General features: G+C 39.9%; 2 protein-coding genes across 2 annotated transcripts; both read left to right on the top strand.

Moving 5' to 3' along the window:
* Positions 1 to 4,768: 4,768 nt before the first annotated feature.
* lrrc15 (leucine rich repeat containing 15) lies at positions 4,769 to 7,658 on the top strand (the record flags this gene model as incomplete). The annotated part of the gene is made up of 1 exon (XM_079221112.1): positions 4,769 to 7,658. The coding sequence occupies one exon, from the start codon at positions 4,769 to 4,771 to the stop codon at positions 6,476 to 6,478; it is 1,710 nt and encodes a 569-aa protein (XP_079077238.1). The 3' UTR covers positions 6,479 to 7,658.
* Positions 7,659 to 8,301: 643 nt separating this feature from the next.
* Positions 8,302 to 10,694, top strand: LOC306738856 (uncharacterized protein; the record flags this gene model as incomplete). The annotated part of the gene is made up of 1 exon (XM_079220778.1): positions 8,302 to 10,694. One exon carries the CDS (start codon positions 8,302 to 8,304, stop codon positions 10,612 to 10,614), a length of 2,313 nt encoding a protein of 770 aa, XP_079076904.1. The 3' UTR covers positions 10,615 to 10,694.
* Positions 10,695 to 11,608: the final 914 nt, after the last annotated feature.

The following is an 11,608-nucleotide window of genomic DNA, read 5'->3' as shown; positions in this document are numbered from 1 at the left end:
ACATAGACAGTGAGAGAGGGGGAGCATGGGGAGAGGAAATCATACTGCAGCGTTTACAAGAATGATATGACCACAGTGGAAAATAAGAGGATTTAAAAAAAAAAATTCAGCCTTTATGTGTATTTCTATGTAGTTTAACCAAGTATTCATTGGGATTTTTCCAAAACACATTTGTAATTTTTGTCTGAGCAGACTTGCCTGGAGAGTAGAGTGGTAATCCTTTTAAATCCAATAATTAACTATTAGAAAGCATTTTGGCATTAACAAAATATAAATGGGGCCAAACATTTTGCCCAAAACAGTATTGTAACGATTCTGTTTTATCATACAATCAAGTTCTCTGTTTAGTCATACTTAATTCAACTAAGCAATTATTCCTTCTGAAGTATTTAGGGGAACAAATAAACTCATTGTATTACTATACACAGGGTTGTTACTGGAACCTTTGTAAACTAATCAAGTTAGTGCCATTCCTACCTTCACCCTTGCTCATCTAGTTGCAACACTGCTAAAGGTTTTCAGGGATTTATTTTGCTACTGAACAGCACCTCAAATGTGAAAGGATGTAGAAAGAGAAGAGTTGTCATTTATGTTTCTCTATGTTTGTCAGTACACTGCCATATGACAACTTTTCTATGAACAAGAACTTCTGTAAGACTGTGAAACATTACCTGGTTCCACTGGCAATTTACTAGCTTACAGTTCACAGACCAATGTGGGCTGTAGCCGATGCAAAAACAACAATGACTCTCATATGACCGAGCTCCTGCCCCCCAAACTGTCAGAAAGCACAACAGGAAGGCTTTCTCACATAAAACATGGGACATAGCTGACATGACGTTTGAGGTGACATCATGTTTACTGGAAATGAAGGTAGCAGCGCTTAAACAGTCCTTTTTATCCTCAACTCTCTTAATAAACTATATAACAACAGTAACTCCTATCTTGTTACCCAGTCTGATACAGTATGCCCAGTTTATCAGTGACGTTATGGACCAATGAGGACAAATACCTCTGGTAACAACAGCATAAAGGTTGGAAAGAGCATGCTGTGTGCCAGGTTAATGACTGTTGCAGCAGTCTTCCAATATCTTTACAGTAAACCAGAAAACGGTCTGTAGGTTAGCTCCACCCTCCTAATCTGTGTTCTGTGGTGAGTTTGTTTGTCATGTTATACAACAGATGGCTTTACTTATGGCAACTCAGGAATGTTAAACGCAGCAGAACACTTGCTGCTCAGCCTTTTTTGTTTCACACATGTCTTGAAGAACAGACCATTCCACATGTTAGCACCAAAGCTAAATCCCTTTTCATTTACATGAACAAGGTTGAGAAAAAAACAAACGTACTATTTTCTGAACAGAGATCATTTTCAGAGGCAGTGTCATGTCTTCCGCAACAGCAGTAAATATTTTCATCCAGAAGAGCATTTTATTAATTTTCCCAAACATGCATGCACAATGGTTCATTATCAATTCATTATTTCTGCAACACAAGTCAGACTAAAGAGACGTTTACAGGTTGTGTGGTTATTTTTCAGATCATCTTGCAATCTGTAATTCCCTAACTGTTGGATTTGTGAATGTCCAAAACTGCCAAGTGGCCAAACCATCGGCTTACAAGCATACCGAGGAGATCATTCCAAAAAACATGTGCAGCTGAATGTGCACACCCAAACAAGGGGGCCCGTACACACAAAATATTGTTGTGAAAACCAGCTCCATTGTCTTTAACCAAATCACATTTTCACCCTCCTACAAAAACATGTAATTACATTATTGAAAACATATGGCTCCCCTAAGATGAAGCACAGCTCACACACATTCTTACATTAAAGTGCCCTTACTGTAAACAAAAATCACCAGAGGGTGGGACCTCCGCTTGCCAGCTTGATCCCTCAGCACCACATTTAGCAAAACATGTGAGCTTGAGTGTGGGAGAGGAAGAGAGGGGGCAGGGGAGACAGCTGGGTCACTGAACAGTGTTACTGAGTCCTCAGAAAGGAGCTGCCGATTTCATGAGCTCAGGGCAAAAAGAAAAAAACTGGTTAGTGAGGGGAATCCAGTGATGACGAAGAGCAGGAAAACGTGATGGTGTGAGAGTACAGATGGTGCTGGAAACTTTCATCAGAGGATTTGTGAGGTTGAGAGGGAAGGGAGGACGTACATAAAAGATAACCACACCAACCCACTTTCTCTGTTCACTCAATCGTCAGCCACTACGAGAGGTAAGTTCTGCAAAGCGGCAAGTTGTCTTGGTAAACAGAGTGCTGATCGCTATACTTGTGACATACTTGTCCAGGATAGTCAGGAAGAAACAATTAATCTGAATCTAAATAAGATAAGCATAACAGTTAATTAGCTATAACAGCAATATGTGTGTACTTTTAGCTTACATTTCAATCTTCTGTATGTAATTCAACCCTTGATTTAGCAAAAATTTCTGTATTTTTGTGTAAACTACAATACTGCCAATAAGTTTGCACTGAATTAAGGGAATTTTTTTATTCGAAAATGTGCTTTATTTTGGATATCTTGAGTCTTAACACTATGTTAGATAAAGTGGTAATCAACCTTATATGTCAAACATGAATTAACTTAACTGGCTTGACTGCTGGTCTCTGGTAGTGCAGTTACCCACTTTGCTAGTTCAGTCTTTTCATGAGATATAAAGTGCTGATCCAAGCGAGAAAAAAAACCCTAAAGCAATTAATGGTGAACTGGAAATGCTTTAGCCATGACACTGTACAGCAGAGCTCTCCAGGCTGTCCCAGTCAGGAGCAGACAGTGGTTTTGGTTGGATGTTGCATTATTTATCAGAGAGGAAATGTGGTTTAGCTGTCAGGTTCTGCAGATTTTGTTTCTAGAAGCAGTGATGCTAGAATGTGTAATGTGTCTGAAAGCTGAAATCCATTGTTTTGTAATGTTTTTCACACATTCAAGGGAAGGGGAACTGAATATAGATAACACATTAAACCATGGACATCTGACTTTCTGGTAGTTGTGTAATCAGTGACACATATCTGACTCAAATGTGAACTTTAACTTTTTGTATTTACAGAAGTAAAGAAAAGGGAATTGTTGATAGTGGTGAGACCAGTATTAGTTGCCCCGCATAACCTAAAAAACAACAACTATTTATTATAAGTAAGGAAAGAGTAATGGTAAAGTAGGAGTACCGGTAGGGTGGGGAATACAGACGTTTTAAAATAGTTGAACTAACGATGAAAACATTATTTTCCATCTCACAGCAGGGGCTCAGCACCCCACCTCTTAAATGAAAGCAGAAAAGTAAAAAAAATATGGAAAATGGAAACAACTTTGATGCACAAGGGTGTTTTCTATGACCCTCAACCTTTGATGGAAAAACAAATAGAAGAAAAGAATGAATTAAAGAAAGAAAGAAAATAAATCTGCTTCCTCTGGCTCAATTGAGGGACATTCTGGTCTCTTTAGAAAGTTACTTCCTAAGACTCTCTCTGCACCCTAATACATCTCAGCCACTGAGCAACAACTCATGCTTGCCAACCTTAAGTTGCAGAACTTTAAATGGATTTGTATGGAGGAGCAGGTCTTTATGTTGGCACAGCTTTGCAGTTGGAGCCTCCTGTGCCATAACAAACAGCAAACACAGCCTCCACCACAGTCTCAAACATGTGGGCAGTCCGTCATGTTTAGATGCGTGCAGACACAACACAGAGATCTTATTTCTTTGTGGCAGTAAACCAAATGTCGTTTCCATATTTAGAGAGAATATACTCTGTGGTTTGGGGATTTAATTAAAAAACATTCTGCAGCAAACTTTATGTGAGCTCCAAACACACTGTTGAACACAGTTCCTGAATGCATGGTTTTAATGCCAAAAGGTTGCTAAGCAAGGTGGTTTATCAGTCAACCCTGTTGGCAATGTTGATGAAGCCACTGGCAACAAACTACAACACTGAATAAATTCATGCAAATGTCTCATTTTAAGTTTCAACAGGAATGCTGACGCTGCATGTGAGTTGCCTTATCATGGTGATGAATTAAAATGAAGAAACATTCCTTTGTGGCTGATCTTTTCGATGAGAGGAGGGAATTACTACTATCTCTTCTTTTACTTTTCTGGAGAAAAGTGTGGTAAAGTGTGTGGTAAAGTGAAAACAACAAATGCAAAAATGCTCTCCATAGCTTTCATGAATGTTGAGAGTTGAGTCGTTCATGAGTAATAATATACCCTATTATTGTTAAACACAGCCAACAACTTGAAATTTAACTTAGAGCTGCAAACATTTATGTTTTGTCGTAAACGTCAGTGGTTTGTCTCTATTGTTTTGTGTTCCAGGCATTTTTGTTGAGTTCTATAATCAGTAAGCTTTTCGATAAAGATACCGGCATTCACATGTGCAAAGCTCAGCACTTGTACTCCTCCACTTGAGTATTGTCCTTTCATAATGTTGGGGGACTTACAAAAGACAGATTTGTAAAAAGAATGAAAACAGCGGAGGCCAACATAACCTGACTTTTAGTCGCCAGTGTGGGCTCAGCTCAAAAGACACTCGACATTTCCCCTTAAACTGACTAGATAGCATCTTTTGCGACGCCCTCCCTGCGTAGTTAATGCATGTCTTTCAAACACAACACCACCATTCGTGTAAAGTAATGTCATTTGAGTATCTTTCTTAGATCATGACACATTCACCCAAAGCTCTTTACCATCCGTGTCAATCTGATTCTTTATTACCAAACTTGACTGTAACATAGACGTTTCTTTTGTTCTAGGTTAAATAATGGACCTGCCCCTGACACTTCATGTGCTCCTACTTCTCTGTTCTATCAACGCTGTTGTTTGGGCGTGTCCAGATGGATGCATATGTCAAGGAACCAGAATCCTCTGCAGTGGCCTCTCAAACTTCCCCACAGCGCTGCCCTCATCTACCACAGCCCTGTACTTCTCCAATTGCAGTATCTATTTCTTGAAACCAGACGACTTAAAAGATTTTTCTAATGCCCTTACCATCCTTGTGATTAAAGACACTGTTTTGAGGGAAGTGCGCACCGGCACATTTAATTTCACTCCGAACATAAATGCCATAGGGTTTACTACCACCGAACTGAAAGATCTACCTGAGGCCATGTTCCAAAATCTACAGAAGCTTGAGACTCTGAATCTCAAGGACAACAATCTCCTCGTACTTCGCCCTAACTGGTTTTCCCCATTGGCAAAGCTGAAAAACCTTGACCTCAGTAAGAACCTTTTCACTTCCGTATCTCAGGAAACTTTTCACCCTCTCACTGAGCTGCAATACCTTCTTCTTTCAGGAAACAATATCGGTCAACTACCGAGAGAGACATTTATGGGGCTTTCTAAGCTGAAAATCTTACGGATTAATAAAAACCTGCTGCAGGAATTACCCCTTGGCAGTTTGGATGACCTTGGCAACCTGGAGGAACTATCCCTACATGACAATCTTATCACTCATCTCCACCATGATCTGTTCTCCAACACTTTGAAACTCAAGAAGCTGTTCCTCTCCCACAATAGGCTCACGTCTCTTCCACAAGGGATCTTCTTAAACCTGCCCCTTCTTTCCCAGATCTCCCTGTATGAAAACCAGCTGGAGAGTCTGGGACCAGGAGTGTTTGGGCCCATGGCTCTGCAAGAGTTGTGGCTGTATGACAACAAGCTGAGTCGTGTGGAGGATGACACATTCAGGAACCTGACTCAGTTGCGTCTCCTGGTGCTGAGTCGCAACCAGATCAGCTCTGTATCCACCGGGGCCTTTGGAGGGTTGGAGCAGCTGGGAGAGATATCACTTCACACCAATCTGCTAACAACTCTGCAACCCGGGATTTTCCAAGGTTTGCCACATCTGGTCAACATTTCCTTAGAGCACAACACCATCAGCTCCCTACCGTCGGGTTTTCTACAAGGCATAAGTGACCTGGGACAGATAGACCTGCAAAATAACTCCCTTCCCAACCTGCCACAGGAGAGTCTAGATGCCCTCACTGTAGCAAAGGAAGTTATTTTACAGCAGAATCCCTGGAGGTGTGACAAGGATATTCTGCCACTAAGAGACTGGCTGACACTGCACCCATCCAAGGCAAACCAAACACTTGTAGTCTGTGAAACACCTTACAGTCTGAACGGTGAGATAATTGCTTTGCTAGCAGATGATAACTTCCTGCCTCTCAGCTCTACAGAGGAGCCTGTGTTGACCACAACAGAGAGGAGGACACACCACACTCCTCCAACTAGACAAAGCACTCCTTCACCTGCAGTCAAGACTACCTCCACATCGGAGCACGAGCAGGTCACCAGTGGAGGCCAAGGAGAGACGGGAACAGCTTCTAATGCTACTTCCATCATCCTCATCGCCATTGCTGTAATAGCCACTGTCATCATCAGCACTGTCATCATCAGCTGTGTGTGCTGGAGGAGGAACAAGAGAGGCAGGGGAAATATAGGCCGCAGAAATAAGAACTCTGTGCTGTAGCTTAGATCACCCAATGTTAACAACCCAAAAACTTTTAAAGCCAAGGGAAAGTACTCACTGATTACTGTGGTTTACTTGGAAAATGTGAAGCCCAGAGTTGATTTTAGAGCCTCAATGGCAACAGAAAGAAGCACTTCAGCTCCATGCAGATGTACCAGCTAGAACAAACAAGTCAACTTTTGAATTAATTAGCTTTCATTTTTAACGATCCAATGTACCAGCCAGCATTCCTCTTCATTTGTGCTGTAAAAAGAGAACAAATATTGCATGTACTAATGATGACAAAACCCATGGTGCCATCTTGTGGCCAACCTGGACATTTTGGTGAATGTAAGCTCATATGCACTGAAAAAGTGTACTTCATATAGTATAATTAAGACTGCATTGAGTATTAGTACTACATTTTTCAGAATTAGTCAATACAGTTTGACAAGGTGTTTTTGTGTTAACACTACTTAAAAGGAGAAAGTTTTACTTTTATGCAAAATGAAAAATCAAAACACGTAATTTTGACTCCACTGTAACACAATTCATCCAATGGTTTCAACACATGCTTTATGTTGAATAAATGCACTACTTTTACTGGGAGCAATCAAACCTTGTGTTTATCATTTACTGAATGAAGCAATACTACATGCAAGTTTCACCTCTCTGATTCTGATGGCAAATCAACTGTTATCTACATATTATGCAGGAGTGAAAAGGAGGATAAAACTCTAAAAATGTCAAAAGAGGAAGGTTAAGTTATAATAAAGTAGTATTACTGTATGGCATACTGTATACATTGCATGAAAAGAAAAAAGTATTGTGATTATGTTTTTACACAGTATGCAGTGGTCTTTTGCAGTATGATGGTCTTATTGTGATCACTAAATAGTCATTAGACAAATATTTTAGGTATTTAGTCACCAGTATGTTCCTGGTTTTGTTGATTGTACCAATTTAGTTTGTCGACTGTCCAGAAGAACACAAGGAAGTTTAGACAGGGTAGACAGTGGACACAGCCTTGCATTCACAGAATTCTGTATTATTTTGTAATGGAGTGATGGTGTACATTTACATGATAAAATAATTAGAATTAGAAGCTTTTTATAATTTAGATATTGCTAAACAGCAAAGTAACTGTATAAAGTCAATAATGTCTCACTGGAAACAAATGTAAAATGTCAATAAAATAAATAACATGTATTAAACGGAGTGAAGTTTAAGCATTTTTTTAAATTGTAGTTATACACTATTATACATTAAATATCTGCCAATAAACCCCACCAAATGTCACACACTGTCCCTTTAATGTTTAGAGTATGTGCATAAATGATGAATACTTAAGCTTTTATCTGTAGTTTATGATAGGTACTGCATGAAAGTCAGCGGTGCAAACTTAAATCATGCATCAATTCCGAAACTATTTGAATCATGCTGCAGAGAAGGGACGCAACTTGCTCTTATCTCGAGCTGCAGAAGTGTGTTCCACCACGCCCCAATAGGGAGCTACACTCCCCAGTCCTGTTGGCCAACGTCAATACAGGACACAACTCATGACATGTAGCTAGTTTGTGTCTCCTCACTGCTGTAAGAACCAGTTTCCTCCTAGGACAGGAAATAATATGGTAAGGTTTTGACTGTAACAGTTCATTGAGTTATTGATAACTTGGCATAGCAAAGTGTTTATGATGTTATTCATACTTAACTTATATGCTCTGACAAGAAAGATCAAATTAACAAATTAAACCACTTTCTAAACTGTATACAAGGTTCAGTTAAATCTACTCAATTATAAAAAGTACTTTGTTAATTGTTTTTTATTTTTTTAGGGAATAAGCATGTCAAGAGGAGTAATTGTTGTTCTTTTCCTGTCTTTACTGTTTGAGTCTTCATTGTCTCAAAACAAACCATGTGAAAAGGAGACAGACTGCCCCAAAGACAACCAGAATGTTTTTAGCTCATCTACAACAGCAATCCCACGCCTTCTGAAACCAGCTGTGACGGAGGTTTTCTTTGTGGATAGCCAGATTATAAAAATCCCCAAAGCAGCCTTTGTTGAAAACCGGCAGCTTGAAAAGGTGGAGTTCATGAACACCAACACGACATCTATTGAGCCTGGCGCTTTTGATGGTTTGTCAGAGCTCAAATATATCGAGATCTCCAGCACTCCACTAACGTTAGTCCCAGTGGGAGTCTTTAAAGACCTCAGCAACCTGGAGAGGATTATACTAAAGCTAAACAAGATCCGTAGTCTGGAGAAAGGCCTATTTGACGGTGTTGAAAAAGTAGCAGAGCTGCAGTTACATGGGAACAAGATTGAATCGATTGAAGATGGGACCTTTGATAGTCTCGAGAACCTAAAAATTCTCCATTTAGCTAAAAACAATCTCTCTGCTGTATCTACCGACTGGTTCTCAAAACTAAGCAAACTGGAGATACTACGGCTTTACGAGAATCAGTTGACCACTATTCCTGATGACATTTTTCGGAATTTGCCAAATTTGAAAGAAATTGCCCTGCGAGGAAACAAAATAGCAGACTTGTCACCTGATCTTTTTCCTCATAAAGACAAACTAAATAAGCTCCTTTTGGAGAGTAATCATCTGACCAGTTTGCCTGAAGGATTCTTTGTTGGTTTCCCTCAGCTTAAAATTCTCACTCTACAGAAGAATAAACTGACAAGTCTACCACCTGTGCTTTTTGGAGAAATGCCGAAATTGATAGACTTAAATCTCAGCCAAAATAATCTCAGCGCTCTTCCTAATGGAATATTCAGACCTCTGAAGAAACTCAAGAAGTTAGATCTGTCGAAGAATATATTGGTCACTTTGTATCCTGAGTACTTTGAAGGTCCTGAGAAGCTTGTGGAGCTAAATCTACAGAACAACAAGATACAGTCCCTGGACGCAGATGTGTTGGAAAAACTACAATCACTGATCACACTCAAGCTAGATCACAACGCCCTCCAGACGCTTCCTGAGGATATTTTTGAGCCTTTAATAAAACTGAGAAAGCTTTACCTCAATGACAACCATTGGAACTGTGACTGCAATCTGATAAATCTTCACCTCTGGATGAAAGCCAACTCTGACAAGATTATGACTCCTGTTGTCTGTGAATATCCAGAAAATCTAAAAGTCCAGGAAATCAAATCTTTACAAAAGGATCAATTCATTTGCCCGACTCTTCCCCCAACAACAACCACAACAACTACCACGGCCATAATAATAACTGCCCCCATGACAACTATGATAACAATTACAACCACAACCACCATAACAACTACACCCACAACCACTATGACCACAACTACACCTTCAACAACTACACCCACAACCACTATGACCACAACTACACCTTTAACAACTACACCCACAACCACTATGACCACAACTACACCTTCAACAACTATACCCACAACCACTATGACCACAAATACACCTTCAACAACTACACCCACAACCACTATGACCACAAATACACCTTCAACAACTATACCCACAACCACTATGACCACAAATACACCTTCAACAACTACACCCACAACCACTATGACCACAACTACACCTTTAACAACTACACCCACAACCACTATGACCACAACTACACCTTTAACAACTACACCCACAACCACTATGACCACAACTACACCTTCAACAACTATACCCACAACCACTATGACCACAACTACACCTTTAACAACTACACCCACAACCACTATGACCACAACTACACCTTTAACAACTACACCCACAACCACTATGACCACAAATACACCTTCAACAACTAAGCCCACAACCACCATCCTCACTACTACCCAACCAACCACCACTCGAACGACCCCTCCTCCACAAACCACTCCAGATATCTTCACCTGTCCTATGGAACCGGTCCCTCAAGAGCCATCGCATTCCTTCATGTATCAGTACAGAAAGAAAGTTAAGGGGTGCCAATCTCAGATGATGATCTACACTGCGCTGCTGCTGGTGATGATTATTTTCACACTGGTGCTGGCTAAGTTTACCCTGTCTCTTTACCGCCTGCTGGAGTGCAGGGAGAGGACAATCCACAGGGTCAAACTCACCCGTTTCTCCCACAGGAGAGAGGTCATCTTCAGGCCTCTAGAAGAGGCAGAGACTGTAGGACTTTAAACAACAGCAGTTTAGAGAAAGCTCACTTATTTTGCCAATGACAGTAAATAAGCACATTTGTATCCATACAACCAGCCAAAGCATCCTTGGGTAAGATGTTGAACCCCATATTAAAGTAAGCTATACATTCCTCATAATATATTGTTGCTACATTCTTTAGCAGGTTGTACATAGCATGTGACAATGTCATAGCTGGAATTTGTTCTGCTGTCAAGTATTTCTGAAAAAAAGGTTATATGCATTGTACAACTAATAAAAAACATCTTCCTGGAAATCTGTTTTGTCTCGTTATGATTGAAATACAGGCACAACAAACACCCTATTACAGCAGGGGGAGACAGAGATCCACGAGTCTTCTAATTCTCATTCACAGAAAACAAGAGGAGTTTAGGAAACCATTGAAAACCATGAAGAATTAATGAACACTGTCTGCAATTTAGATTACATCATAGAAGATTGAATACAATGTATGAGCTTGTTTATTGTGCTCAAGTTAACTTTTACAGCTTTATTTTTCCACATCATTCTATAAAGGTGCAATCTTATGATTTTACTTACTAAAAACTGTTAAAACTGTCAACATTATTGCACTCTTCTCAAAAGGTCAAAATGGATTTTTCCAGCAAAACAAATAAATCCCACAGGTTAATTGATAAAGTGGCAAAGTGGAGAACAGAGTGGGATTTGTGTTTGGTAGGGTGGTCTGTCTCAGAACAGTAGGCCAGATTCATTAACCCAGTCTGTGTAAACATGTGTGAGTTTATGTGTGAGAGATAAAAACATAATCAAGAACTCAAACTTATCTTAATTGAAACTGTTCACCTGCTGTTATGCCTTTAAAAGATGGTTTTGCAGAATAATGACTACGACGTTGAACAGTAACTATGAAGGGTCAGCTTTCATTTCAGGATCTTTTGTTGTTGTCTGACAAAAGTCTTGTTTGTAGCTGCTGTGGTGGTCTGACACTGCGGGTTACACTGCTGGAATCACAAGA

This window comes from Taurulus bubalis (genome assembly GCF_910589615.1).
Source record: "Taurulus bubalis genome assembly, chromosome: 7".
NCBI classification, from domain to species: Eukaryota; Metazoa; Chordata; class Actinopteri; order Perciformes; family Cottidae; genus Taurulus; species Taurulus bubalis.
This window is presented reverse-complemented; position numbering and strand designations above follow the sequence as displayed.